General features: G+C 60.2%; 2 protein-coding genes and 1 pseudogene across 2 annotated transcripts; 2 read left to right on the top strand and 1 right to left on the bottom strand.

The window, feature by feature from the left end:
* Nucleotides 1-639: 639 nt before the first annotated feature.
* ARHGEF1 (Rho guanine nucleotide exchange factor 1) lies at nucleotides 640-17,703 on the bottom strand. Its single transcript, XM_071419215.1, is given in 35 exon segments — nucleotides 640-1,160; nucleotides 1,370-1,498; nucleotides 1,918-2,068; nucleotides 2,408-2,500; nucleotides 2,503-2,547; nucleotides 3,471-3,507; nucleotides 3,509-3,530; nucleotides 4,086-4,117; nucleotides 4,119-4,194; nucleotides 4,698-4,785; nucleotides 5,885-6,055; nucleotides 6,177-6,252; nucleotides 6,902-6,979; nucleotides 7,246-7,346; nucleotides 7,698-7,812; nucleotides 7,909-8,034; nucleotides 8,574-8,656; nucleotides 9,461-9,607; nucleotides 10,469-10,653; nucleotides 10,982-11,046; nucleotides 11,048-11,126; nucleotides 12,119-12,218; nucleotides 12,298-12,420; nucleotides 12,989-13,027; nucleotides 13,156-13,237; nucleotides 13,842-13,944; nucleotides 14,319-14,348; nucleotides 15,233-15,373; nucleotides 15,668-15,773; nucleotides 15,866-15,908; nucleotides 16,002-16,100; nucleotides 16,319-16,435; nucleotides 16,511-16,582; nucleotides 17,101-17,128; nucleotides 17,665-17,703. Coding segments are annotated over 33 exon segments (2,970 nt in total). The 5' UTR covers nucleotide 17,128; nucleotides 17,665-17,703; the 3' UTR covers nucleotides 640-1,160; nucleotides 1,370-1,380.
* A 569-nt stretch (nucleotides 17,704-18,272) lies between these two features.
* CD79A (CD79a molecule) lies at nucleotides 18,273-21,630 on the top strand. Its single transcript, XM_071419216.1, has 5 exons — nucleotides 18,273-18,870; nucleotides 19,907-20,353; nucleotides 20,424-20,542; nucleotides 21,117-21,185; nucleotides 21,310-21,630. Exons 1-5 carry the CDS (start codon nucleotides 18,780-18,782, stop codon nucleotides 21,421-21,423), a joined length of 840 nt encoding a protein of 279 aa, XP_071275317.1. The 5' UTR covers nucleotides 18,273-18,779; the 3' UTR covers nucleotides 21,424-21,630.
* Nucleotides 21,631-22,541: 911 nt separating this feature from the next.
* LOC139586066 (uncharacterized) lies at nucleotides 22,542-26,037 on the top strand (annotated as a pseudogene).
* The last annotated feature ends 1,958 nt before the right edge of the window (nucleotides 26,038-27,995 follow it).

The following is a 27,995-nucleotide window of genomic DNA, read 5'->3' as shown; positions in this document are numbered from 1 at the left end:
TAAATTTGGGGAGGGGTCCTAAACTCCGCCCCTAAATTGGGGAGGGGTCTCACACCCCGCCCCAAAATTGGGGAGGGGTCGCAGGCTCCACCCTTAATTGGGGAGGGGTCCCAAACCCCGCCCACCCTTAATTGGGGAGGGGTCTCAAACCCCACCCTAAATTGGGGAGGGGTCCCAGGCTCCACCCTAAATTGAGGAGGGGTCTCTCTCCCCGTCCCCTCCCCCCCCAAGCCCCTCTCCTTTTTCCCACGCTGAATTTGGGGAGGGGTCTCCCCCCCCCCCCCCCGCGCCCCCCCCTCCCCTTTTGACGCCCCCTCCCCAAATCGGAAGTGCAATACTGTTTGTGCCCCTCCCCCCGCTTGTGTCGTTGTGAGGAACGAGCCCCTCCCCCCCCCAAAGACCCCTCCCCAAATTCCCGAATTTCCCATCCCCCCCCCCCCCCCCCCAAAGACCCCTCCCCAAATTCCTGCGGCCCCCCCGGCGGCCGCTCAAGCAATAAAAGACCCCCTGGCTCGGCCTGGCTTTATTTGGGGAGGGGTCTCCGCGCGGTGGGGGGGGGCTGGGTTGGGGGGGGGGGAGGGGGTCCCGGCCGTGGCACCCCCTCCCCAAAAATACCAAAAATCCCCAAAAACCCCAAAATTTCAGAAGCAAAATCCGTTTATTTGGCTTTTTCCCCGAATTCTTTGGTTTTCGGCCCAAATTGGGGGGGCGGGCGCACTTTTTGTGACGCCCCCTCCCCAAATTCCTGTACAGCGTTAAAACTGGGGAGGGGTCTCCCCCCCAAACTTCCCTACTCCCACCCCCCCAAAAAATATAAATTTATATAAAATTGCAACAAATTTATAAAAACAGAATCGACAGCGCTGGGGGGGGAAGGGGGGGCGCCCCCTCCCCAAAATAAATGGAGGGGGGGGGGGGGAGGGCGGGGGCGCGGGGACCCCTCCCCAAAAATCTTTCGGGTTTTTGGCGCCCCCCGGTGGCCGCTCCGGGAACTGCAGCGGCGCCGAATTTGAGGGAGGGGGGCGCGAATCCTCCTGGGGGGGGGGGGCGGGGGTGGTCAGCGGAGACCCCTCCCCAAATTGCGGCGCCCCCCACCCCTCACCTCACGTGAAGAGGCCGCGCTTGGCCAGGAAGAGCTGCCAGTAATGGTCCTCCATTTCCTGGGGGGGGGGCGGCGGAAATTGGGGAGGGGGCTTCACATGAGACCCCCCCCCCCCCACAACCCCACACAGCCCCCAGACCCGCTCCTTATTAGGGGAGGGGTCTCCAGATCTGTTTTAGAGGGGCTCACAGCCCCCTGGAACCCCCCCCCCCCAAATGCGAGACCCCTCCCCAAAATTCGCCCCCTCCCCAAATTCCCCCCCCTCACCTTGAGCCCCCTCAGGGTCTCCTCGAGCGCTCCAAGCTCCGCCTCCAGCCAGGCCGCGGGGGCGGGGCCGGGCTCGGGACCCCCCCCCCACGCTGGGCAGGGACCCCCAGGGGCCGTTGGGGGCCCCCCCTAAAGGGGCACAAAAAACGGGGAGGGGTCGCAGGTGGAGATTAGGACACGCCCCCCCCATCGCCCGTCACCTGGACCCGCCCCCAATTTACCGGCATTGTCCCGCCCACTTTTCTTTAAGCCACTCCCCTTCTATGCCCCCCCCATTTCCTGTGTCCCACCCCAAATTTTGGTGCCCCCCCCCAAGCCCCCCCCCCCCAAACATCACCAAAAACCCCAAACACCCCAAAAATCTCCCAGGGAACCCAAAACCTCCCCCAAACCTTCCCCAACCCCCCTGAAACACCCTAAAAATCACCCAAACACCCCAAAATCTCCCTGAGCCCCAAAGCCCCCCCAAAGTTCCCCCGAAATCCCCAAAAATCATCCAAAATCCACAAATCCCCCCAAATCCCCCCAGTTTGGGGCGCCCCCCCCACCTGCGGCGCCGCCCTCGGGGTCCCCGTCGCTCTCGGCCCCATCCCCCGCGTGTCTCCGCTCCTGCTCGGGGGGGGTCGCGCCAGGACCCCCCCCCCAAATCCGGCCCGGGGGGGGGCAGGGGCGCCCCCAGCAGCCGCCGCAGCGCCGAGACTGGAAAATGGGGAGGGGGCTTCAGGGGGGGGGGACTGGGTGGATCTGGGGAGATTTGGGGGGGCTCTGAGGGGATCTGGGGACATTTGGGGGGGATTTGAGGGGCTTGGGTGGGTTTCAGGGGGGTTTGGGGTAATTTGGGGAGGGGTCTCAGGTAAATTGGGGAGGGGTCCCAGGTGAATTGGGGTGGTTCTGGGTGTGTTTCAGGGGTTCTCAGTTAATTTGGGGAGGGGTCTCAGGTGAATCTGGAGGGGTCCCATGGAATTCAGGGGTTTTTGGGTGTGTTTCAGGGGTTTTTGGGTTAATTTGGGGAGGGGTTAATTTGGGGAGGGGTCTCACCTCTCTGCAGGGCATTGGCCGCCAGCCCCCCCCCCTCGGGGAGGCCGCGGGGGGGGCGGGGCAGCCCCCCCAGCCCCCCCCCGCTCGCGGGGACCCCCCCCCAAATTCGGTTCCTTCCACGGCCCCGTCCTTGTCACGGTCTGGGGGGGGGGACACGGTGAGACCCCCCCCAAAATACCCCAAAAACCCCAGAAATAACCCAAAACCCAAACAACCAAAAATCACCACAAAACAACCCAAAACCACCCCAAAACCACCCCAAAACAACCCAAAACCACCCCAAAACCACCCCACGGCCCCGTCCTTGTCACGGTCTGGGGGGGGGACACAGTGAGACCCCCCCCCCCAAAATACCCCAAAAACCCCAGAAATAACCCAAAACCAACCCAGAACCAAAACAGCCCCAAAACAACCAAAAAACCCCCAAAGTCACCCCCAAATCACCCCCAAACCGTCCCAAAACCACCCCAAAACCAGCCCAAAATCAATCCAAAACCAACCCCAAAACCAGCCCAAAACCATCTCAAAACAACCCAAAAATCACCCCCCAAAATAGCCAGAAATCACCCCAAAAAACACCCCAAAGCACGCCAAGAAACACCCCAAAACCAGCCCAAAATCACCCCAAAAATAACCCCAAAACCACCCCAAAACCATCCCAAAGCAACCCAAAACCACCCCAAAAATCACCCCCAAAACAACCTCAAAACCACCCAAAAATCACCCCAAAACCAGTCCAAAATCACCCCCAAAACAACCCCCAAAACCCAAAAACAACCCAAAAAACAACCCAAAAATCACCCCCAAAAAAACCCCAAAACCACCAGGGAAACCCCAAAAACCCAAACCCACCTCAAAAACCCCACAGGACGCCCTAAAAACCCCAAAATCACCCCAAAAAAACCTAAAACCACCCCAAAAACCCACCCCAAAACCAAAACAGCCCAGGAACCCCCAAAAACCCCCCAGGACCCCCTAAACACCCCAAAATAACCCCAAAAATCCCCCAAGAACACCCAAAATCACCCCAAAATGCCCCAAAATCCCCCCAGCCCCCCCTCACCGTCCAGGCCCAGCGGCTCCTTCAGGGACCCCCCCCCCATTTTCAGAGGGGTCCCGGTAACTGCGGGGGGGGGGGGAGAGGAGGGGTCAGCACAGAGACCCCAAAATCCCCAAAATCCCCAAAATCCCCCCAAAATCCCCCCAAGGGGATCGGGGGGGGGCTGGGTGGGTTTTGGGGTGATTTGGGTGGATTTTGGGTGGGTTTTGGGGGGATTTTGGGAGATTTTTGGCGGGATTTTGGGCGGGGTTTTGGGGGTCTCTGGGTGCATTTTTGGGGGTTTTTTGGGGATTTTTTGGGTTTTGCTCAAGCGGTATTTTTGGGGTAAATTTGGGGTGTTTGGGGTCAGTACTCACTGGAGGGGGGGCTGGGTGTATTTTTGGGGCGATTTCGGGTGTTTTTGGGTCAGTACTCACTCGAGGGGGGGCTGGGGTCCGTGGGTAGGTTTTGGGGGTTCATGGGTGTATTTTTGGGGTATTTTTGGGGTGATTTCGGGTGTTTCTGGGTCAGTACTCACTCGAGGGGGGGCTGGGGTCCGTGGGTAGGTTTTGGGGGTTCATGGGTGTATTTTTGGGGTATTTTTGGGGTGATTTCAGGTGTTTTTGGGTCAGTACTCACTCGAGGGGGGGCTGGGGTCCGTGGCCCCCCCCCTGCCCGGGCCCCCTTGGCCCGGTGGGACCCCGGGAGCTTCAGGGACCCCGCGGTGTCGCTGATGATGCTGCACCAGCTGGGGGGGGGGGCAAAACCAAAAATCAGCACCCCAAAAACCCCAAAATCCCCCAAAACAACCCTGAGTCTGAGCGCCCGCCCGAAAACCCCAACACAGCCCCAAAATCCCCCCAAAAAAACAACCCAGGACCCCCAAAAACCCCCCCAAAAAAACTGGAACCCCCAAACACCCCCTGAGCCCCAAAATCCCCTCTAAGACCCCCAAAAACCCAACCAGGACCCCCCAAAAACACCCCCAGGACCCCCAAACCCCCCTGAAATGCCCCCAAAATTCCCCAAAACCCCACAAAATCCCTGAAAACTCCCAAAAACTCCTCGAAACTCCCCCAAATTTCCCTCCAGGACCCCCCCCCAGAGCCCCCTCCTCACATTTTCCTGTCCTGGCTGCTCTGGGCCACCAGCTCAGAGATCTGGGCCCCTCCAGAACCCCCCAAAACCTCCCAAAATCCACCCAGGACCCCCCAAAACCCCCCAAAATCCCCCCCAGAGCCCCCTCCTCACATTTTCCTGTCCTGGCTGCTCTGTGCCACCAGCTCGTAGATCTGGGCCCCGTTCTCCCAGCTGACGATGACGTAGAAAGCTTTGTGGTCTGGGGGGGAAATTGGGGGGCTCAGCATCCCAAACGCACCCAAACGCACCCAAAATGACCCAAACTGGCCCAAAACCGACCCAAACCCACCCAAAACCGACCCAAACCTGACCTGAACACCCCGGAATGACCCAAACTGGCCCAAAACTGACCCAAACGCACCCAAAACCGACCCAAACTCCCCCAAAATGACCCAAAACCACCCAAACCAACCTGAACACCCCAAACTGACCCAAACTGGCCCAAAACTGAGCCAAACGCACCCAACACCGACTCAAACTCCCCCAAAATGACCCAAACCCACCCAAACTGACCTGAACATCCCAAACTGACCCAAACCGACCTGAACACCCCAAACTGACCCAAACTGGCCCAAAACTGACCTGAACACCCCAAACTGACCCAAACACACCCAAAACCGACCCAAACTCACCCAAAACCGACCCAAACTCACCCAAAACCGACCCAAACGGACCTGAACACCCCAAAATGACCCAAACTCCCCCAAAATGACCCAAACTCCCCCAGAATGAGTCTCCCCTCCCCACCTGTGGCCACCTCGCGGGTCATGGCCGAGCGCAGCCGGATCCCCGGGCTCAGCATCACAAACCCACCCAAACTGACCCAAAACTCCCCCAAACTGCCCCAAACCACCCTAAACTGACCCAAACTGAGCACGTACATCCCCAAACTGACCCAAAATCGGCTCAAACTGCCCCAAAACTGGACATACCCGTGGCCACCTCGCGGGTCATGGCCGAGCGCAGCCGGATCCCTGGGCTCAGCACCACAAACCCACCCAAACTGACCCAAACTGACCCCAAACTGCCCAAACTCCCCCAAACTGCCCCAAACCCACCCAAACTGCCCCAAACTGTCCCAAACTGACCCAAACCACCCCAAACTGCCCATACCCGTGGCCACCTCGCGGGTCATGGCCGAGCGCAGCCGGATCACCGGGCTCAGCATCACAAACCCACCCAAACTGACCCAAACTGACCCCAAACTGTCCCAAACTGACCCAAACTGACCCCAAACTGTCCCAAACTGACCCAAACTGACCCAAAATCGTCCCAAACCGCCCCAAAACGGGACATACCCGTGGCCACCTCGCGGGTCATGGCCGAGCGCAGCCGGATCACCGGGCTCAGCATCTGCTTGCCCTCGGGGCCGGCGGGCGCCAGGGCGCGGCTGTGGCAGCGCAGCAGCAGCCGCTCCTCCTGCCGCTGCAGCAGCACCAGCAGATCGTCCAGCAGCAGCACCTGCACCTCTGCGCACCCCAAAACCCCGGGGGGGGTCCGTGAGGGGGTGGGGGCACCCGCCCGGGCCGATTTTGGGGTTTTTTGGGGGGGTTTTTGGGGGGTGCTAAGGCGCCCCGAGTTTGTGCTCACCCACGGATTTGTCGCGGGTGACGCGCCAGGTGAGGGGACCCTCGTGCACCAGGGTGCGCTTGGTGATGTCGGTGTTCTGGGGATTCGGGGGGAATTTTGGGGTTTTGGGTTTTGCAGTTTTTGGGGGTTTCTTTGGGGTTTTTTTTGTGGGGTTTTTGGCGGGATTTTGAGTGGGTTTGCAGACATTTGTGGGGGTCCCTGGTGCAGCGGGGTGCGCTTGGTGATGTTGGTGTTCTGGGAGGGATTTGGGGGGTTTTGGGGGATTTGGGGTTTTTTTGGGGGTTTGCTGGGGTCAGGGACGGGATTTGGGGGGGTTTGAAGGGAATTTGTGTGGGTTTTGGGGTGTTCTTGGGGGTTTTTTGGGGGGAAGCTGGGGGAAAGGGGCCCCTCATAGACCAGGGTACACTTGGTGATGATGTCAGTGTTCTGCAGGTTTTGGGGGATTTTGGGGAGGTTTTAGGGGTTTTGGGGATTTGCTGTGGTCTGGGAGGGCATTCGGGGGAGTTTTGGGAGGTTTTGGGGGTTTTGGGTTTTTTTTGGGGGGGATTTTTGGGTGGGTTTGTGGGGGTTTTAGGGCCCCTCGTGAGGCAGGGTGCATTTGGTGATGTCGCTGTTCTGGGGGGAGAATTTGGGGGATTCTGGGGACTGGGGGGGTTCAGGAGGGTGGGGGTGAATGGGGCAGGGTCCAGCCCGGGCATGTGGGGGTCCTGTGCCCCCCTCCCCACCTTGAACTCGCTCAGGAGGGGGTCAGTGCTCTGCTTCAGGCTGGAGAGGTCCAGGCGGCGCTGGTAATCCTTGAGCTTCTGCGGGGGCAAAGGGGGGTTTGGGGGGACTTTGGGGGTCCCAGGGGGTTCTGGGGGTCCCCAGGGGGATTTCGGGGATCCCAAGAGGTTTGGGAGAAATTGGGGGGAATTTGGGAGATTTTGGGGGCCCCAGTGGGAATTTTCGCGGTTTTTTGGCGCCCTCTGCTGGTGAATGACGGCGTTACATGCGCGGATGAACGAGGCGTCCCGGGGGGGAATTTTGGGGCGAATTTGGGAGATTTTGGGGGTGCCGGGGGGGGTCCTACCATGAGGTTCTCCATGTCCCGGACCTCCTGGTTGACGTGGTTGAGGATCTGGCGGCAGCACTCAGCCGCCTGCTCCACCTTGGCGCGCTCGGCCGCCGCGTCTGGGGGTGGCCCCACATCGCCCTAAAAACCCCCTCCCCAAATTCCCTCTCCTTGCCCCGCCCCCTTCCCCTTCAGTCCCTCCCCTTTTTTTGCACCCCCGCACCTGCAGACCCCCCCCCCCCCGTTTCCTTAACCCTCCCCAGTTTTTGGTGCCCCCCCCACCCCCTGCCAACTCCCCCTTTCCTCACCCCAAACACCCCAGGGAACCCAAAACACCTCAAACCCACTCAAACCTTCCCAAAAAAACCTCCCAAAAACCCAAAAAACCCAAAAAACCCCCCTGACACACCCCAAAACCACCTCCGGGGGGGTCAGGATGGGGCCCGGGGGGGTTTTTGGGGAGCCCTCACCGGTGCATTTGGTGATGCTGAGCAGCAGCAGAGGGTACTTGGTGAGGCGCTGCATCTCCGTGGGGATGATGTCCTTGAGCTGCAGCCGCCGGCACCGCGGCCGGCTCTCGGCCTCCTGGGGGCAGGCGCGGTTTGGGGGCCCAGATGGTGTTTTTGGGGGGTTTCTGGGGTGTTTTTGGGGTGGTTTTGGGGTGGTTTTGGGGGGTTTTACCTGGACGAACTGGCTGAACCTGGCGTCCTTCCTCTGCTTGGCCTTGAGCTGCTCCAGGGCGAAGCTCTGGCGGCTGCAGAACCGCGCCGAGATCTTCTGGAACCAGCTGCCCTCGGTGCCCTCGAACTGGGGGGGACAAAGGGACCCCCAAAACCTCGGCTCAGACCCCTCCCCAGATCATTGGGGGACACCAAAACCTCGGGGGGACCCCCCCGAGATCGTCTGGAACCAGCTGCCCTCGGTGCCCTCGAACTGGGGGGGACATGGGGGGACCCCAGAACCTCGGGAGGACCCCCAGGGGATCGGTGAGACCCCCAAAACCTCAGGGGGACCCCCAGGGGATCGGTCAGACCCCCAAAACCTCAATGAGATCCCCCCGAGATCGTCTGGAACCAGCTGCCCTCGGTGCCCTCAAAATGGGGGGATATGGGGAGACCCCAGAACCTCGGTGAGACCCCCAAAACTCCCATCAGAAACCCCCACCCCGAGGTCACTGGGGGCACCCAGGACCCCCCGAAGCCCCCAGACCCATTTAGGGGCCCCCTGAAGCCCCCAGACCCACCCTGGCCAGCAGCACGTCCCCAATTTCGGGGATGATGGAGCCCCCAGACCCCTTTAGGGACCCCCCAGGATCCCCAATGACCCCCCGAAGCCCCCAGACCCACCCTGGCCAGCAGCACGTCCCCAATTTCGGGGATGATGAATCCGCTCTCCTCCCGACGCTTCTTGAGGCTGTCCAGGAACACGGCTGGGGTGGGAGAGAAGGGGTTAAAAAAAACAAACCCAAAATACACCAAAAGACCAAAAAAAGCCCAAAGTTATGCTTGGGAAAAAAAAACCAAAAAAAAAAAAACCCACACAAAAACCAGAAAAAACCCCTAAGTTATGCTTGGAAAAAAAACAAAAAAAAAACCCCAAAAAACCAAAAAAAGCCCAAAGTTATGCTTGGAAAAACCCCAATAATATAAAATATAAAAATTTAAAAAAATTTTATATATATATATATATATATATATGTATATATATATATGTATATATACATATGTATATATACATATGTATGTATGTAAATAAGTAACAATAGATTAAATTTGTTTAACTTTAATATGTACTATATTAATACTTTATAAAGTTTAATTTTGATCTACTTAGTAGATATTAATATATAGTAATTATAATTTCAATCTATTTAATATACATTAATATATATTTATATATAAATTATATTTCAATATCATAATATATAAATGTATGTAAATATATAAATATATAGTTATTAATTCTTATAGTATATAAATAGCTATATACTATTTAATTACATTTATAATTATAATTATAAATATTACTGTATTGTGAAACATATTTATACAAAAATTATATACATATTTGTATATATATATATATATATATATACACACATATATATATATATATCCACATAATATATATACAATTTTACAAACTGTGCAGCCAATTTTTTTCCCTGCAAATCCCACAAGACAATCCCCTGAAAAGGAACCCCAAAAAGGCCCAAATTTGCCCCAAAACTCACTGTGCACCTCCACCAGGTCCTCCAGGCTGGGGAAGATGTTGTTGAGCTCCTGCTCGTCGAAAAATCCCTCGCGCAGCATGGGCTGGAAGAAAACCTCCAGGAGCACCCTCAGCATGCGCACGTGGGCGTGCTCCGTCAGGAACAGCTCTGGAAAAGGGCGTTTTGGGCAAATCTGGGTGAAATCTGGGGAATTTGGGGGGTTTGGGGCGTGCTCCGTCAGGAACAGCTCTGGAAAAGGGCGTTTTGGGCAAATCCGGGTGAAATCCGGGGATTTGGGGGGTTTGGGGCGTGCTCCGTCAGGAACAGCTCTGGAAAAGGGCGTTTTGGGCAAATCTGGGTGAAATCCGGGGGATTTGGGGGGTTTGGGGCGTGCTCCGTCAGGAACAGCTCTGGAAAAGGGCGTTTTGGGCAAATCCGGGTGAAATCCGGGGGATTTGGGGAATTTGGGGCGTGCTCCGTCAGGAACAGCTCTGGAAAAGGGCGTTTTGGGCAAATCTGGGTGAAATCCGGGGATTTGGGGGGTCCTGGGTCAGTTTTTGGGGCAGTTTTGGGGGATTTGGGGTTTTCTGGGGTCCCGGATCAGTTTTTGGGGTAGATTTCGGGGTTTTCCTCACCGTTGATGACCTCCTGGGGCATTGGGGAGGGGATTTGGGGGGTTTCAGAGATTGCAGGGGTGTCTGGGGCAGTTTTGGGTGTCCCGGGGGGGTTTTTGGGGGCCCCGGATCAGTTTTTGGGGCAGTTTTTGGGGATTTGGGGTTTTCGGGGGCCCCGGATCAGTTTTTGGGGCAGTTTTTGGGGATTTGGGGTTTTCGGGGGCCCCGGATCAGTTTTTGGGGCAGTTTTTGGGGATTTGGGGTTCTCGGGGGTCCCGGATCAGTTTTCGGGGCAGTTTTTGGGGATTTGGGGTTTTCGGGGGCCCCGGATCAGTTTCTGGGGCCGTTTTTGGGGATTTGGGGTTCTCGGGGGCCCCGGATCAGTTTTTGGGGTCGCTCTCAGGCCTCTCCTCACCGTTGATGACCTCCTGGCGCCGCACCTCGCGCTGGGGCAGCCTGAGCAGCGCCTCGGGGGCCGCGAGCTCCCGCCAGGCCGGCGGCTCCTGCTCCAGCTCCGGCTCCAGGCGCGGCACAACCTCCTCAGGCTGCCGAGGCAGAAAGGGCGGGGGGTCGCCCCCCCCGGGCCCCCCCGGCTCCAGGCTGGACACCAGAGAGGGGAGGGGGGCCTGAGGAAACGCCCGGACCCCCCCAGGACACCCCCAGAATCGCCAAAATCCCCCAAAATCCCCCAAAATCCCCAAGGATCTACTGCAGGGACAGGCATCCCCAAAATCACAAACTGGGGAGGGGTCTCACCCTGATCCTGGGGGCCGCTCCCCCGCTCCAGGCTGGACACCAAAATGGGGAGGGGGTCCTGAGGAGACGCCCAGTCCCCCCCCCCAGAAATCCCCAAAATCCCACATTTTCTCCCCAAACCCATTTTTTTTTCCAATCCTGCCGTTTTTTCCCCCAGATCGGGGGCACCTACGTGGGGGGGGGTCCCTGGAGGTCGGCGTTGCTGCGGGAGCGGGTGGGGGGGAGGGGCAGCCAGGACCCCCCCCCCCGATTTTTGGGAGCGGCGCCGCTCGGGGGGGGCCCGGAGGCTCTCGGAGCGCCCCAAGCGCCCAGGGAGCCTGGGGGGCCAGAAAACGGGCAAAAAACGGGCAAAAATGGGAAAAAACAGGCAAAAATGGGAAAAAGCAGGCAAAAATGGGAAAAAAGTGGGCAAAAATGGGGAAAAATGGGAAAGAATGGGCAAAAATGGGAAAAAGCACCCCAAAAACACCCCCAAAATGGGCAAAAATGGGCAAAAACCAACCAAATACAGCCCCAAAAACAGCCAGAATCACCCCAAAACCAGGAAAAAACAGGGAAAACCACCCCAAAAGTACCCCCCAAAATACCCCAAAACCAGCCAAAAGCAGACAAAAAAAAGCCAAAAAAGCCAAAAAACACCGGGGAGGGGGGGGTCACCAGGACGGACACAAATTGGGGAGGGGGCGTGCGAGAGAAAAGGGGGGAGGGTGTTGGTCAGTGATTTTTGGGGAGGGGTCTCCACGGGGGGAGGGGGGGTACTTAGCTGGTGGATTTGGGTGGGGGGGGGGTCAGCGCCGAGCCCCCCCCGGGGTCATGCAAGGGTTAATTTGGGGGAGGGGTCACCAACCTGAGGCCGTCTGGGGAGAGAATTAATCTGGGGAGGGGTCCCGGGTCCCAAAAGGCATCCAGGGTTAATGTGGGGAGGGGTCCCAGCATCCAGGGTTAATGTGGGGAGGGGTCTCAGGTCCCAAAAAGCACCCAGGGTAATTTGGGGAGGGGTCCCAACATCCAGGGTTAATGTGGGGAGGGGTTTCAGCACTCAGGGTTAATTTGGGGAGGGGTCCCAGCATCCAGGGTTAATGTGGGGAGGGGTCCCAGCACCCAGGGTTAATTTGGGGAGGGGTCCCAGCACTCAGGGTTAGTTTGGGGAGGGGTCCCAGCTCCCAGAAGCACTCAGGATTAATTTGGGGAGGGGTCCCGGGTCCCAAAAAGCACCCAGGGTTAATTTGGGGAGGGGTCTCAGCACTCAGGGCTAATTTGGGGAGGGGTCTCAGCACTCAGGGCTAATTTGGGGAGGGGTCTCACCCACCTGTCGCTCTCCCCGCCCTCCTCTGGGGGGCGCTGCTCTCCCGCGGGGGGGTCCGGGGGGGGTTCCCCCAATTCCGGGGGTCCCAGGGGCTCTGACGCTGCTGGGGGAGGGGAGAGGGGCAGATTTAGGGGAGGGGGCTGCACAATGAGCCCCGCCCCCCCCCAAAGCCCCCTCCTCACCTGGCTCGGCCTCGGCGCCGTCCCCGCCTGGGGGGGGGTCCCGGGGAGAGACCCCCGCCCCCCCCTCGGAGCCCCCCCGGGGACCCCCCCCCCTGCGCTCGGGGTGGGGAGGGGGCTTCTCGCCTGGGGGGGAAAGGAGGGGTCAGGGAGAGACCCCAGACCCAAAATGGAGTGGGGGGCGATGATTTGAGTAGGGGTCTCATTATAGGGGTATAAATGGGGTGGGGGGTCTCGTGGGGGATTATTTGGGTCAGGGGGGTAATTTGGGTGGGGGTCCCAGGATGGATAAATGGGGTGGGGGGGATCATTTGGGTGGGGGTCTCAGGGTGGATAATTTGGGTGGGGGTCTCTGGGGTGTGTTAATTTGGGTGGGGGTCTCTTTGCTATAATTTGTGTGGGGGTCTCCGGGGTGTGTTAATTCGGGTGAGGGTCTCATGGATTAACTTGGGTGGGGGTCTCATGGTGGATAATCTGGGTGGGGGTCTCATGGTGGATAATCTGGATGGGGGTCTCCGGGGTGTGTTAATTTGGGTGGGGGTCTCCAGGGTGGATTAATTTGGGTGGGGGTCTCATGGTGGATAATCTGGATGGGGGTCTCCGGGGTGTGTTAATTTGGGTGGGGGTCTCCAGGGGGGATTAATTTGGGTGGGGGTCTCCAGGGGGGATTAATTTGGGTGGGGGTCTCCGGTACCTTCCCCCTCTCCTCCTTTGCTCGGCCTGACCTCCGCCCCTACAAAACAAAAATTGGGGAGGGGTCCCCAGAGCGGGAGCCCTCGGGGGGGTCCTGCAGGGTGGGGAGGGCCCGCAGCCCCCGGCCGGGGTAATTTGGGGAGGGGTCTCCCCCAGCCCCGCACTCACCGTGGGGCTCGCGCCCCCAGAGCGCCGCCCCCGCCAGGCTGAAGCCCCTCCGGGCCTTGCCCTGGGGGTCCTTGCCCGAGATCTGCGCGAAATGGGGAGGGGTCTGCAGGGGCCCGGGGGGGTCTGGGGGCTTGGGGGGAACTGGGGAGGGGTCTCACAGTTTTGTGGGAAAAGTTGGATTTGGGTTTTGGGGGATTTTGGGGGGATTTGGGGGAGATTTGGAGGATTTTGGGGTCTGGGGACTTGGGGGAACTGGGGAGGGGTCTCACAGTTTTGTGGGAAAAGTTGGATTTGGGTTTTGGGGGGATTTGGGGTCTGGGGGCTTGGGAGGAATTGGGGAGGGGTCTGCGAGGGTCTGGGGGAATTGGGGAGGGGTCTCACAGTTTTGTGGGAAAAGTTGGATTTGGGTTTTGGGGGATTTTGGGGGGATTTGGGGGATTTTGGGGTCTGGGGGCTTGGGAGGAATTGGGGAGGGGTCTGCGAGGGTCTGGGGGAATTGGGGGATTTTGAGGAGGGGTCTCAGCTTTTTGGGGCAAAAAAATGGGTTTGGGTTGGAGGGGATTTTGGGGGGATTTTGGGGGGGGATTTTTCGGGGGTTTTGGGGAGGGATTTTGGGGGATTTTGGGGGGGGATTTTGGGGGATTTTTGGGGGGTTTTGGGGTATTTTGGGGAGGGGTCTCACTCACCTTTTTTCGGAAAAAGTTGGATTTGGGTTTTTTGCCGTCGCCGCCCTTGGTGCGCAGCCCCAGGAATTTCATGTAGGAGACGATGGCGCCGAAGATTTGGGAGCTGGGGGCGGGATTGGGGGAATTTGGGGCATTTTGGGGAGGTTTCAGGAGATTTGGGGGGAATTTTGGGGAGATTTTGAGGCATTTTGAGGAGATACGAAGGGATTTGGGGAGGATTTGGGGGGTTTTGGGGGAGATTTGGGGAATTTTGGGGGAATTTGGGGGCATTTTGGGAGGATTTGGGGGGATTTAGGGGTGAATTCGGGAAATTTCGAGGGGATTTAGGGGGGATTTGGGGAAATTTCGGGAAGTTTGGGGAGGGTTTTGAGGAGATTTGGGGGGATTTTAAGAAGGATTCAGGGGGGCTTGGGGGGGTTTTGGTGGAGGATTTGGGAGATTTTAGGGGGATTCGAGGGTCAGGAGCCCCCTCCTCACCTTTTCTCCTCGTCGGATGAGATGGTGAGGCTGGGGAGGAAGAGGAGGGTGAGACCCCGAAATCCCACATGAAACCCCCCAAATTCCCACCTGAGACCCCAAAATCCCACCCGAGACCCCAAAATTGGGTTTTTTAACAGGAATTTAGGGGGGGCTCAAAAGGATTTGGGTTTTTTTCTAGGAAATTTGAGGTTTCTTACAGGAATTTGAGGTTTTATACAGGAACTTGGGGTTTTTCGCTGGGATTTGGGTTTTTTAACAGGAGTTTGGGTTTTTTTTTACAGAAGTTTTGGGATTTTTTACAGAAATGTGGGGTTTTTACAGAAATTTAGGGGTTTTTAAGCAGAAATTTGAGTTTTTTACAGAAATTTCGGTTTTTCATATTGTTTAGGAAGTCACGCAGGGCTTTGGGGCGGGACTATGCAAATTTAGGGGCGTTCCCTCAGCCTTGTGGGCGTTCCCTCTGCTCCGGGCTGTCCCGCGGATTTCCGGAGCCGATTTTGGGGGGAAATCCCGCAGATTTGGGCAATCGTTACCCGCGGATTCTTCCGGGGGGGTCCCGGGTGGGCGCAGCCCCCTCCCCACTCACTGCATCTCCTCCTATGGAGGGTCCCGGGGGTCTCAGGGGTTTGGGGGGGTCTCCCATGGGCGCAGCCCCCTCCCCATTTACTGCATCCCCTCTGGGGGGTCCCGGGGGCTTTGGGGAATATGGGGGGGGTCTCCCATGGGCGCAGCCCCCTCCCCACTCACTGCATCTCCTCCAGCCTGCCCAGCACTCTCTCCGCCAGCTGCCTCTGCCGGGGTGCAGCCCCCTCCCCATTTACTGCATCTCCTCCAGCTGGGACTGGGGGGTCCCGGGGGCTTTGGGGAATTTGGGGGGGGTCTCCCGGGGTCGCAGCCCCCTCCCCACTCACTGCATCTCCTCCAGCCTGCCCAGCACTCTCTCTGCCAGCAGCCGCTCCGCGTTCGCGGCCCCCGCGGGGTCCCGGGCCCGGCTCCGCTCCAGCTCCGCCAGCTCCGGCTCGCCCGGGGTCATCCCCATGAGGCGCTTGGACCTGCGACCCCAGACCCAAATACAAACAGAGCCCAAACAGAGCCCCCAGACCCATCCTTGGGGGTGACCCCGCTCCAGCTCGCCCGGGGTCATCCCCACCAAATGCTTGGACCTGGGACCCCAGACCCAAATGGAGCCCTCTCGCCAATTTGGGGGTCTCACCGAAGTCCTGCAGCCGCTTCTGCACCTCGGGTTCCTGGGAGCTCTGCACGTCCTGGGACCCCAGACCCATGGCCCAGACGGAGCCCCCAGACCCAAATGAAGCCCCCAGACCCAAATCGGGGAGGGGTCTCACCGGAAGTCCTGGAGCTGCCTGATGACCTCGGGCTCCTGGTGGCTCTGCACGTCCTGCAGGAAGCGGCGCTGGGCGTCCTCGGGGAGCAGCTCCGGGCGGGTGCGCTCTGGGGAGGGGGCAACAGAGAGACCCCTCCTCAATTAGGGGAGGGGGTCGGGGGTCCCACCAATTGGGGTGGGGCTCGGGGGTCTCACTCACCCAGCTCGAACTGGACGTGGTGTGGGATGGGCACCCTCAGGAGCTGTCAGAGAATTTGGGGAGGGGGTGTCAGGATTTTGGGGGTCGTTGCTGAGGTGGGGCGGGGTCTCTGTGAATTTGGGGAGGGGTCTCTCACCCCGGCCTTGTCCAGGAACAGGTGGCAGAACTCCAGGAATTGCTTCCGGCCCTCCTTGGGGTTCATCCTCCTCAGCATGTCCACGTGCAGGTAACAGAGCTGGGGAGGGGGCAAAATGGGGAGACCCCTCCCCAAAATACACTCCAAACACCCCAGCCCCCTCCCCAATTTTCCCCCAGCTCCAGCCCCTGCTGGCAGGGAGTGGGGAGCAGAGGTTACCCTGAGCCCCCCACCCTGGTGAGCCCCCCCACCCTGGTGAGCCCCCCCATAATTTGGGTCGGGGGTCTCGGGGTCGGCGCGCCCCCCGCCGCCCTCACCACGGGGCAGGAGTCGAACTGGAGCACGCAGTGCTGCAGGAAGGCCGCCAGGGCCAGCGGGTGCTGCCGCAGCTGCTCCAGGCTCTGGAAGGGGCTGCTCTGCTCCTCCTCGGGGGTCTGCGGGAGTTTGGGGAGGGGGCTCAGGGCCGGGGGGGGCTGGGGGAGCCCCCAGGGACCCCTCCCCGCACTCACGGGCTCGATGTCGTTCTCGAAGTCCTCGTCCTCGGCGCCGATGATGGGCGGAGGGGGGTGGGTGCTGGGGGGCTGGGGGCGATTTGGGGGGAGTTTGGGGGGGGGGGGGGGCACAGATTGCCCGGGACACCCCCGGGACCCCCCAGACCTCCCCCAGGACCCCCGAGACCCCCAACCCCCCGGGACACCCCCAGGACCCCCCCAGAAACCTGAGACCCTCCAGACCCCCCAGTCCTGAGACCCCCAGACCCTCCAGGCACCCCCAGATCCCCGGGACACCCCCAGGACCCCCGACCCCGAGACCCCCAGACCCCTGAGACCCTCAAACCCCCCAGTCCTGAGACCCCCCCAGACTCCCGGGACCCCCAGAGCTCCAGGCGCCCCCAGACCCCCGGGACACCCCCAGACCCCTGGGACCCCCCAGGACGCCCCAGTCCCGAGACCCCAGAACCCCCAAGACCACCCAGAATCCCCGGGACACCCCCAGGACCCCCGACCCTGAGACCCCCCCAGACCCCCATGACCCCCAGAACCCCCGGGGTGGGGTCTGGGGGCTCTCAGGACCCCCGGGCTTGGGGGGCGCCGCTCACCCCATTGGCCCCCTCCTCCGGCTCCATCCTGCGGGGAATTTGGGGAGGGGTCTCAGGATTTGGGGAGGGGTCTCCGGGGGGTTTCCCCGCTCCCCCCCGCGCGGTTTTGGGGAGGGGTCGCGACTTTTAGGAAGGGGTCTCAGAATTTGGGGAGGGGGTCTCAGGGGGGTTTCCCCGCCCCCTCCGTGCGATTTTGGGAAGGGGTCGCGGTTTTGGGGAGGGGTCTCAGAATTTGGGGGGAGTTCGCAACTTTTGGGGAGCGGTCGTAACTTTTGGGGAGGGGTTTCAGGGTTTGGGGAGGGGTCTCAGGGGGGTTTCTCTGCCCCCCCCCCCCCCGCGCGGTTTTGGGGAGGGGTCGCCCCAAAGAGCCTCACTGCGAGCGGGGCGGGGCGGGGGGGCCAGGGCGGACCCCCCCAGAAACGCCTCTGGGGTGGGGGAGGGGCACGGGGGGAATTGGGGAGGGTCCGGAGGGGGCCGGGGGGAATTTGGGGAGGGGTCGGGGGGGCCGGGGGGGTTCGGGGGTGGCCGCGGACCCCCGCCCATTCCCCCCCCCCCCCCCCGTACCTGGTTCCGCGCTCGAGAAGGGAAGCAGGAAATGGGGGGGAGGGGCGGGGGGCGGGGCCGGGGGAGGGGCGAAGGGCTTGGGGGAGGAGTTTGGGGGGTTTGGGGCGGGTTTGGGGTTTTTTTTGGGGCCGGGGAGGTTGGGGGAGGAGTTTGGGGTTTTTGGGGGCGTTTTGGGTTTTTTTGGGGGGGCCGGGAGGGTTGGGGGAGGAGTTTGGGGAGTTTTGGGGTATTTTGAGAAGTTTTGGGGTTATTTTGGGGTATTTTGGAGGTTTTGGGGCGGGCAGAATGGATGAAGGCGGTCCCGGGGGTATTTTGGGGTTATTTTGGGGTATTTGGGGCGGGCAGAGCGCATGGAGGCGGTCCCGGGGGTATTTTGGGGTTATTTGGGGGTACTTGGGGCGGGCAGAGCGCATGGAGGCGGTCCCGGGGGTATTTTGGGGTTATTTTAGGGTTATTTGGGGGTACTTGGGGCGGGCAGAGCGCATGGAGGCGGTCCCGGGGGTATTTTGGGGTTATTTTGGGGTTATTTTGGGGTATTTGGGGCGGGCAGAGCGCATGGAGGCGGTGCCCGATGCCGCCGGGGCTTCCTGCAGGAAGGGCGGGGAGGGACCGAGGGGACCCCCCCGGGACCCCCCCCCCGGGACCCCCAAACTGCCCCCCACGGGTGACCCTCGGAGCCCCCCAACCTCCCCACATTGTCCAAATTCAAATTGTACAGATTATTGTTATTTAAAGTTTTAAAAATAAGTGATTTGCGTTTTTTCACAGGATGTGACCCCCAGACCCAAACCCTGACACCCCAGGGCCCCTGAAACCCCAAACCCTGAAACCCCCAGACCCAAGCCCCTGAAACCCCCAGACCCAAACTGTGAGACCCCCCAGACCCAATTCCTGAGACCCCAAACCCTGAAACCCCCAGACCCAAGCCCCTGAAATCCCAGGGTATTTTGGGGCAGGGTCTCGGGATTTTGGGGACCCCCAGTGAGTTCGGGGCAGGGTCTCAGGGGATTTTGGGGCGGGGTCTCAGGGGATTTTTGGGGCGGTTTCCCCCCATTTCCCTCCTCCCCCCGGGGCACTGGGGCGAATCTCCTGCCGGGCCCGGGCGCACGCAGCCGATGGCGGCCGCTCCCCAAACCCGGGGGGCTCCCCCAAAACTGGGGGTCCCGAGCCCCCTCCTCATCCTCAGCCTCCTTCTCTTCCTCCCAGGTATCACTGGGGGGGGCTGGGTAATGGATTTGGGGCTGGGGTCTCCTGAGGATCTCACTTCCGGGGCCTCTGCATTTGGGCCTGGGTGTTTCAGGATTTCCGGGGTCTCAGGGTTTGGGGTCTCAGTTTGGGTCTGGGGTCTTGGGGATGCCAAGGATTTCACTTCTGGGGTCACCAGGTTTGGGTCTGGGGTCTTGGGGATGCCAAGGATCGCACTTCCGGGGTCACCGGGTTTGGGTCTGGGGTCGCAGTTTGGGTCTGGGGTCTTGGGGATGCCAAGGATTTCACTTCTGTGATCTCAGTTTGGGTCTGGGGTCTCAGTTTGGGTCTGGGGTCTTGGGGATGCCAAGGATCGCACTTCCGGGGTCACCGGGTTTGGGTCTGGGGTCTCAGTTTGGGTCTGGGGTCTTGGGGATGCCAAGGATCGCACTTCCGGGGTCACCGGGTTTGGGTCTGGGGTCTCAGTTTGGGTCTGGGGTCTTGGGGATGCCAAGGATCGCACTTCCGGGGTCACCGGGTTTGGGTCTGGGGTCTCAGTTTGGGTCTGGGGTCTTGGGGATGCCAAGGATCTCACTTCCGGGGTCACCGGGTTGGGGTCTGGGGTCTTGGGGATGCCAAGGATCTCACTTCCGGGGTCACCGGGTTGGGGTCTGGGGTCTCAGGGTGTTCCCCACCCACCCACCTGGGCCGGGGTCTCCCCTGGGACCCCCCCCCGCAGCTTCCGGTGCCCAACGGGAACTGAAACTGGAGGGGAAGGGCCAGGGGGGCTGGGGGGGTCCTGGGGGCACCTGAGGGGGTCCTGGGCGAGACCCCCACCCACAGAGGATTCCCACTGACCCCCCAGCCCCCTCCCCAATAACCCCCCCTATTATCCCCCAGGTTCCCAAGGCCAGACCCCCCCCGTCAATGACCCCCCAGACCCCTCCCCAATAACCCCCCCCCATTATGCCCCTAGGTTCCCATGGCCAGACCCCTCCCCAATGACCCATCAATGACCCCCCAGACCCCAATGACCCCCTCCCCATTATCCCCCCAGGTTCCCATGGCGAGACCCCTCCCCACTGGCCCCCCTCGGCCGTGCCCCCTCACTCGGAATCGCCCACCCCTCTCTCGGTGCCCACCAGCCCCGACCCCAGCCCCATCTGCGGCTCGTGGGGAGGGGTCCGCGTGCAGCCGGGACCCCCGTCCTGCTCGGGGCCCCTGGGCTCGTCCCTGTCCATCGAGTGCCACTACGAGCCCGAGGACGCCAACGTCACCTGGCTGCAGGTGTGCCCCCGGCGCCAGCTGGGCCACAGCTGGAGCTGCACCTGGCCGCGGGAGGTGCCGGCCGAGGGCAGCGGCCGCCAGGTGAGCCAGGAGCGCCCAGGTGTGTCCCGGCTGAGCTTCCCGCACCTGCGGCACAACCACAGCGGGCTCTACTTCTGCCGGGTGTGGCGGGGCCAGGCGGCCGCGCAGTCCTGCGGCACCTTCGTCAGGGTGCTGGGTGAGTCTGGGGGCGTTTCTGGGGGGTTGGGGGCGCTTTTGGGGCCGGGCTGACTCACCTGGTGCGGCAGAGGAGGTGCCGGTGCCGTTGCTGGAGCTGGGCGACGCCACCAAGAACAGGATCCTGACGGCGCAGGGGGTGCTGCTGCTGCTGTGCGCGGCGGGGCCGGGGCTGCTGCTGCTCTTCAGGGTGAGGAGGGGGCGGCCGCGACCCCCGACACTAATTCCGGCCCTGGTCTCCCTGAGGGCTCGGTCCCGACAGCCCCAGTTCCTGCTGGCACCCCCAAATCCCCGTGCAGATACCCCTAAACGCCCCCTGCCACCCCTAACTGCCCCCTGGAGACCCCCAGTGCCCCCCGGGACCCCCAAATTCCCCCAGGGTATCCCCCAAACCCCCCATACCCCTTTTTTCCCCCCTGGAGACCCCCAGTTAACTCCCAGCACCCCAAATCCCCCTCAATTCCCCCCAGGTATCCCCCAAACCCTCCCTGTACCCACTTTTTTCCCCCCAGGACCCCAAATCCCCCTCAATTCCTCCCCAATCCCCCCAAGGTACCACCCAAATCCCTCCTGTACCACTTCTTTCCCCCCAAATTCCCCCCAGGTATCCCCCAAATCCCCTCGGGTATCCCCCAAACCCCCCCTGTATCCCCCTTTTTTCCCCCCAAACTCCCCCTGTATCCCCCAAATCCCCCCTGTATCCCCCAAATCCCCTCAGGTATCCCCCAAATCCCCCCTGTATCCCCCTTTTTCCCCCATCCCAGAAGCGCTGGGCCAACGAGCGGCTCCTCCAGCCCAAGAAAATCTCCTTGGAGGAGGAAAACCTTTATGAGGTGACCTTGGGGGGAGACCCCTCCCCCCAGAAAAGGGGCTTGGTGAAGCCCCCCAGAAAAAGGGGGGGATTAGGGGGGTCCTTCAGCCCCTAACCAACCCCCCCACCCCAATTTCCCCTGGCAGGGGCTGAACCTGGACGAGTGCTCCATGTACGAGGACATTTCCCGGGGGGTCCAGCCCACCTACCAGGACGTGGGGACCCCCCCTGCCGCCGATGGCCTCCTGGAAAAACCTTAAAAGACGCCCCAAAATAAGGTGGGGGGGTCCCACGGGACCCCTCCCCAAAGCCCCCCAAAGGCTTCGCTTCGGTAACTCAAGGCAGCGCTGGTAATAAACCAAAATAAATCGAATCCAAGCGGGTGAGGGGCAAGGGGGGTACTGGGGGACCCCCCCCTCGCCTGGAGCTGATGAATTGCTAATAAAGAATTAATTAATCTTTAATAAGCTGTGAATAAATGATGAGATGTGGCCTCTGTTTGCCCCCGTTATCACAAATTTTCCCCCATTTTCCTTAAAATAACCCCCTTTTTCCTTAAAATTTCCATTTGATCCCATTATCCTGAGTTTCCCCCTATTCTATCCCCAGTTTTTCCCTATTTTACCCCGTTATCCCCAGTTTCCCCCATTTTACCCCATTATTGCCCTATTTTACCCCATAATTCCCACTTTCCCTCTATTTTACCCCATTATCCCAAATTTCCCCCTATTTTATCCCGTTATCCCCAGTTTCCCCCGTTATCCAAAATACCCAACGTTTCCTGTTTATATAATATCCTGTTTCCCCTCCTTTCTCCCAATTTTTCCCATTCTCTCCAAATCCCCCCATTCTACCCAATTTTCTTCCCTTTCTCCACAATTTCTCCTATTTTCCTTCAGTTTTATTACAAATTTTCACACAATTTTCCCTCATTATTCCCAGTTTTAGCCCACTACGTCCCATTTTCCCGCGCTATCTCCCAATTTCCCCCCATTTTCCCCCTTTATCCCCATTTCCCCCCATTATTCCCCATTCTCTCTGTTCTCCTCCCACTTTACCCCACTACGGTCATTTCCCCACAGTTCTCCCCCAGATTTCCCTCAAATTTCCAAAAATACCCCTCCCTGCACCCCATTACTCCCCTGTTTCCTCCATTTTTCTGCCTAATTTTCCCATTTTTCCCCTCATTTCCACCCGTTATTCCCGAACTTCCCTCAGACTCGCCCCTCCTTCCCCTCACGGGGAGGCCCCGCCCCTCCCTCGGAGCGCTGCCTCGTCCCGTCCCCGCACCCTCAGCCAATCAGAGGCCGAGCGCTTCGCCCCGCGGGCCAATCGGAGCGAAGCGCGGGAGAATTCAAGCGAGCCCTGGTCCCCAACGGCCGCCGCCTCGGCCCCGCCCGCCGGCGCGTGAGGGGACGTGGCCCCGCGGCAGGTGTGGAAATTGAGGCGAAATTGGGGAAAAATGGGGGGAACTGGGGAGGATTGAGAGTCCTGGGGGGGAATACAGGTCTTGGAAAGGAACGGGAGGGGCTCGTGGGGGGAGATCTGAGGGGAAAATGGGGGTTGGAGTGGGCTCTGGGCCCTGCAGGGGGTCTGGGGATATTGGGCGGTATCTGAGGGGAAAATGGGGGGTCGTGAGGGGAACTGTGGGTCCTAGGGGTACCCAGCGGGTCCTTGAGGGGAATGGAGTGTCCTGAGGTGGAACTGGGGGACTCTGAGGGGGAAATGGGGGTCCCAGGGGTAACCAGGGGGTCCTGAAGTGGAATTGGGGGATTCTGAGGGGGGGGAACGGGGCGGGGGGGGGTCCTGGGGGTGCTGAATTGGGGATCCTGTGACTGCCAAGTGGTTCCATGGTGGGAATAACGGGGACCCTGTGTTGGATGTAAAACTCCTCAAAGCCCTCTCTCTTTTCTCAGCTTTTCCACTATGAGCCACCACCCCCACCACCGTGAGGTCCCACCGCGGGCCCACCGCCCCTTCCCGAGCCCGGGCACCAAACCCAAACCCGCCAGACAACCCAAACCCAAACGGCTCCGCACCAAACGCGAGCGCGACGCCGCCAAGTTCGGCCCCAAGCCGCCCCCCGTGAGGGGCTCCCGCCCACCCTGGGCCCCCCACCGCTGGCTGCAGCCCCCCCAGTGGGGGGGCCTCGCCCTGGGCAGCCCCCTGGGCCCGCCCAAGCCCGTGGTGATCACCCAGCACCGCCTGTGCCACCGCGGCCTCTTCAACCACGAGGTGAAATCGCTGGACGTCCGCCGCCTGCTGACCCCCGGCCCCGCCGGGGACGGACCCCCTGCCCCGGCCCCCCGAACTGGGGAGGGGGCCCAGCTCGGGGGGGTCCCGGGCGAGGCGCTGAGGGAGCTGGTGGCGGGGCTGGCCTCGCTGCTGGGGGGTCTGGGGGTGTTTGTGGGGCGGGATTTGGTCGGCGAGCGGCGCCGCAGCCTCGTGGCCGCGCTCAGGAGGCACCACCGGCAGGGACCCCCGGACCTGGGGGTGTTCCTGGCCCACCGGACCCCGGCCCAGCCCTCAGGTACTGCCCCCGACCCGAGGGGAGGGAGCTTTTTACCCCAAACTATTTCTACTTTTGTTTTTACCCCAAAATATTTTCACCTTTGTTTTTACCCCCAATCAAGTGTTGTCTCCAGCAGGGACCCCCCAGGAAGATGCAAGGCCGGGACCCCCAGGACGAGTGCTCAGTTTGGGGGGGTGGGAGGTGGGGGACCCCCCTGCTGGGACCCCCAGCCCACTTCATGTTGGCCACACAGTGAGTGCCCCAAAACGCCCCCAAAAAATTCCAAAATTGCCCTAAAAGGGGTTCAAAAGTGTCCCAGAAAACCTTGAAAAGTGCCCCAAAAAGACTTCAAATATGTCCCAAAAAACTCCAAAAATGTCCTAAAAGGGCTTGAAACATGTCCCTGAAAATCTCAAAAAGTGCCCCAAAAATACTCCAAAAGTACCCCAAAAAAACTCTAACAGGGCTTCAAAAGTGCCCCAAAAGGGCTTCAAAATTGCCCCCAAAATGCTCCAAAAATGTCCTAAAAGGGCTTGAAACATGTCCCTGAAAATCTCAAAAAGTGCCCCAAAAATATTCCAAAAGTGCCCCAAAAAAACTCTAAAAGGGCTTCAAAAGTGCCTCCAAAAGTGCCCCAAAAGGGCTTCAAAATTGCCCCCAAAATGCTCCAAAAATGTCCTAAAAGGGCTTGAAACATGTCCCTGAAAATCTCGAAAGTGCTCCAAAAATATTCCAAAAGTGCCCCCAAAAAACTCCAAAAATCGCCCCAAAATACTTCAAAAGTGCCCAAAAAATGCCCAAAATTGCATCAATTTTTCCCTTACCTGCTCCCCCCTCTCCCGCAGCTGCCCCCCCGCACCCCCAGCCCCATTTTTGGAGCCCTCCGAGAACGGGAGGTGAGTCTGGAATTTGGAGGGTGGGAGGGGGTCCCACCGTGGTTTTGAGGGGGGGTCCCACATCCCGGTTTGGAGGGGGGGGTCTTACCTTGTTTTTGGGGGTCCCACCCTGGTTTTGGGGGTGTCCTAGGGGGTCCCACCCCGGGGGGGTCACATCCTAGTTTGGGGGGAGGTCTTACCCTGTTTTTGGGGGTCCCACTCTGTTTTCTGCGGGGGGGTCCCAGCCTGTTTTGGGGTGTCCCGGGAGGGTCTCAGCCTGTTTTGGGGGGGGGGGGGTCCCGAGGGGGATCTCACCCTTTTTTGGGGGTCCCGGGGGGGTTGTACTGACCCCCCCCTCACCCCCAGAACCCGTTCTCGTGGAGCTCGGCCGAGGATGAGGAGGATGAGACCCCCGGGGAGCTCCCCCAGCCCTGGGCTGGCCCCGGGGGGCTCCTGCCGCCGCCCTCGCCCTTCTGGAGATGCCCCCAGCCCCCTCCCCAGCAGGAGAAGGAGGAGGAGGAGGAGGGGGCGGAGGATGAAGGCTGGACCCCCATTGCCCACCCAGCCTTCAGCCCAGACCCTCCCCCCGCGGGGCCCCCCCAAACCAGAGCCCCCCGCGCCCCCAGAGCCCCTCGCGCCCCCCAGATTCTGGCGAACCGAGACCCGCTGGGACCCCCCGGCCCCGTCCGGGTCCCCTTGGGCCGCCCCCAGACCCCCCTGGGGTTGCCCCCGAACCCCCCCCAGTCTCCTCTGGGATGTCGCCCGAGCCCCCCCGACCCCCCCCCAGACCCTCCCGAGCCCCCCAGATCTGGAGCCCGGAGCCCCGCAAGGCCCCCCCGGACCCCCCCCGACCCCTCTGGGACCCCCCCAGACCCCCGTGGGACCCCAGACCCTGGAGCCCGGAGCTGCCCGCAGCCATCCTGGACACCCCCAGGCCGCCCCGAACCCCCCAGCTCTGGAACCCGGAGCCCCCCCGGGCCCTGCTGGATGCCCCCAGACCCCCGTGGGATCCCCCAGACGCCCCCAGACCCCTCTGGGATTCCCCAGATCCCACCCGGCCCCCTCTAGACCCCCCCAGATCCCCCCGGACCCACCAGCTCTGGAGCGCGGCGCCCCCCTGCGACCCCCCGGCCGCCCCCAGGCCCTCCCGGGACCCCCGCCCCTGGAGCCCGGAGCCCCCCGGAGCCCCCCAGAACATGACGGAACGGTCCCGATGCTGCTGCCGCTGCCGGCTCTGCTGCGACACGGCCCGGCGCCGCGACCGCCTCTGTCACCAGCACGCCGCCCGGCCCTGTCGCGACCCTTTCCACCGCGCCCCGCCCCCTCTCTGTCGCGACATGCCGTGTCGCGACCCGCCCCGCTGCTGCCACCAGCCCCCCAAGCGGCGCCGCCCCGACTGGGGAGGGGGCTCCCCCTCCTCGCCCCCCTTCCCGAGGGGCTGCGGGTGCCCCTGCAGGGGGGGCTGCTGGGGGGCCCCCTCCCGATGAGGGGGGGACCTCCCCCCTTTTTGTGGGCGCCCCCTCCCCAATAAAGGCGGTTTGTTTGAGCCCTGGGGTCCCGCTCTTCTTTCGGCTCCCCCTGACCCCCCGGCGACCCCAAATTCCGCAGAGACCCGCCCCAAAACACCCTGGAGACCCCCAAGCCTCTTGGCCTGGGGTCCCCAAAACCCCTCAGGGACCCCCAAACCCTTCAGGAACCCCCAAAACCCGTCAGGGATCCGCAGATTGCTCCCAGGAACCCTCAACTCCCCCCAGAGCACACGGTGACCCCAAATTCCACAGAGAACCCCCCAAAACACCCTGGAGCCCCCCAGGCCTCTTGGCCTGGGGTCCCCAAAACCCCTCGGGGACCCCATAACCCTTGAGTGACCCCCAGATCCCTCCAAGAACCCTCAACTCCCCAAACCTCCCTCCCGGAAGTTCCCCGTGCCCCCCTTTCTGATACACCCCAGAAATCCTCCCTGCCAAACCCAGCCCCAAACACCCTTGTTTTGCCCAAAACTGGCTCCAATTAGGGTTATTAATTACTTATTAAGGTTATTAATTACTTATTAGGGTTGTTCATTACACTTATTGATAACAAGTCAGACGAGTAAATCAAGAAGTAAAATTAAAAACAGCTTTCCACCCAGAGGAGCAACACCACGGAGAATGATAGGGAACTGATAAGAGACTGATAAGGGACCGATAAGAGAGCCTGAAAAGACACTGATAAGAAACTGATAAGGGACAGATAAGGAACTAATAAGAGAGACTGAAAAGACACTGATAAGCAACAGATAGGGGACTGATAGGAGCCAAACCCCAGCGCAAGGAAGCGTCTCCTGCAGTCTGCCATCGGGAGCCCGGTCGGTTTTGTGTGCCAGGGAAAGGGCGGCGCTGGTGCCGCGGGGCGGCGCTGGTGCCGCGGGGCCCGGCCCTGGTGCTGCGGGGCCCGGGGCTCGGCGCTGGTGCTGCGGGGCCCGGGGCTCGGCGCTGGTGCTGCGGGGCCCGGCGCGGCCGGCTGCAGCTGAACGTGGTGCATTGCACCTGGTGCCTCCCAGACCCAAACTGCCACCACCGCAAAGTCCTGCTGCCTTGTGAGCCTGAAGTGCCAACCTTCCCCAGCTGTCCCTCCTTGCTAAGGGTATGCGCTGCGGGAAAAATTTCTCTTTTTCCAGTGCTGGAGGGATTCAAATTGAGGAGAGCCCTTCTTTCCACAATATTTTGGAGAATAAATTAAAGGGCAGAATTGGTTTATTTGCCATTTTATCAGTTACAGTGGAGCCAATTGCCCTGGTTTCTTATTTTTGGGGGTTCACTTAAAGGAAGCTCTGTCTTTTTCAGCATTTGAAGGACTTAGATATTCATTTCTGGGCACTTCTTTCTGTGCCTTTGGATCAGCTATCTCAGAGCAGGGTGAGCCTGGCACGCACTTAACCCATATGCTGCCCAGGAGACTTTTCTTTTTCTTATTTTTGTTTATAATGTAGATAGGCCGAATTAGGAGTCCCAAGGAGACTTAGACTGTTTACATCATTAGTATTCTTCTTAGTCACATGTGATCTTCTACTTAGTACCATCACCAAGGAATAATTATGTGAGTTAACAGCAAATCACCCAATTTATCTAGTTATGTAATCTCAACACAAAGTTTTATGTCTTACCAGATTTCTGTTCTTCTGCTCCAAGTAGTTGTTGCAAAAAAGAAAGTGCTGTTATTCTTCTGGAGAGTTTTCTTCCATAACAAGCCCTTTGCTCACCTTGAACTCCAGTCAGAGGAGCCAAACAGCAGCAGCTGCTCTGAGGGTTTTTATACCCGGTGGGATTCGCCCCCTCCCTTTTCCCGGGTGCCATGGGAACGAGAGGCGGGCACCATCAGGGGTATATTAACCCCAGCCTTTGCTCAGGGCCTTCATTCCCCCTCTGGGAGGTGCTGGGATCAGAGCTCTCCCTCTCATTTCAGG

The sequence above is a fragment of the Agelaius tricolor genome, unplaced genomic scaffold (genome assembly GCF_023055355.1).
Source record: "Agelaius tricolor isolate 1412-34295 unplaced genomic scaffold, bAgeTri1.0.p SCAF_102, whole genome shotgun sequence".
NCBI classification, from domain to species: Eukaryota; Metazoa; Chordata; class Aves; order Passeriformes; family Icteridae; genus Agelaius; species Agelaius tricolor.
The sequence above is the reverse complement of the archived record's forward strand: the minus strand, read 5'-3'. Positions and strand labels throughout refer to the sequence as shown.

Bases quoted from the DNA above. Each gene is read 5' to 3' on its own strand.
- CD79A (XM_071419216.1), top strand. From the start codon at position 18,780: ATGGCGGCCGCTCCCCAAACCCGGGGGGCTCCCCCAAAACTGGGGGTC. The intron at 18,871-19,906 runs GTATCACTGGGG...TTATCCCCCCAG, and splicing joins CCTCCTTCTCTTCCTCCCAG to GTTCCCATGGCGAGACCCCT. The intron at 20,543-21,116 runs GTGAGGAGGGGG...CCCCCATCCCAG, and splicing joins GGCTGCTGCTGCTCTTCAGG to AAGCGCTGGGCCAACGAGCG.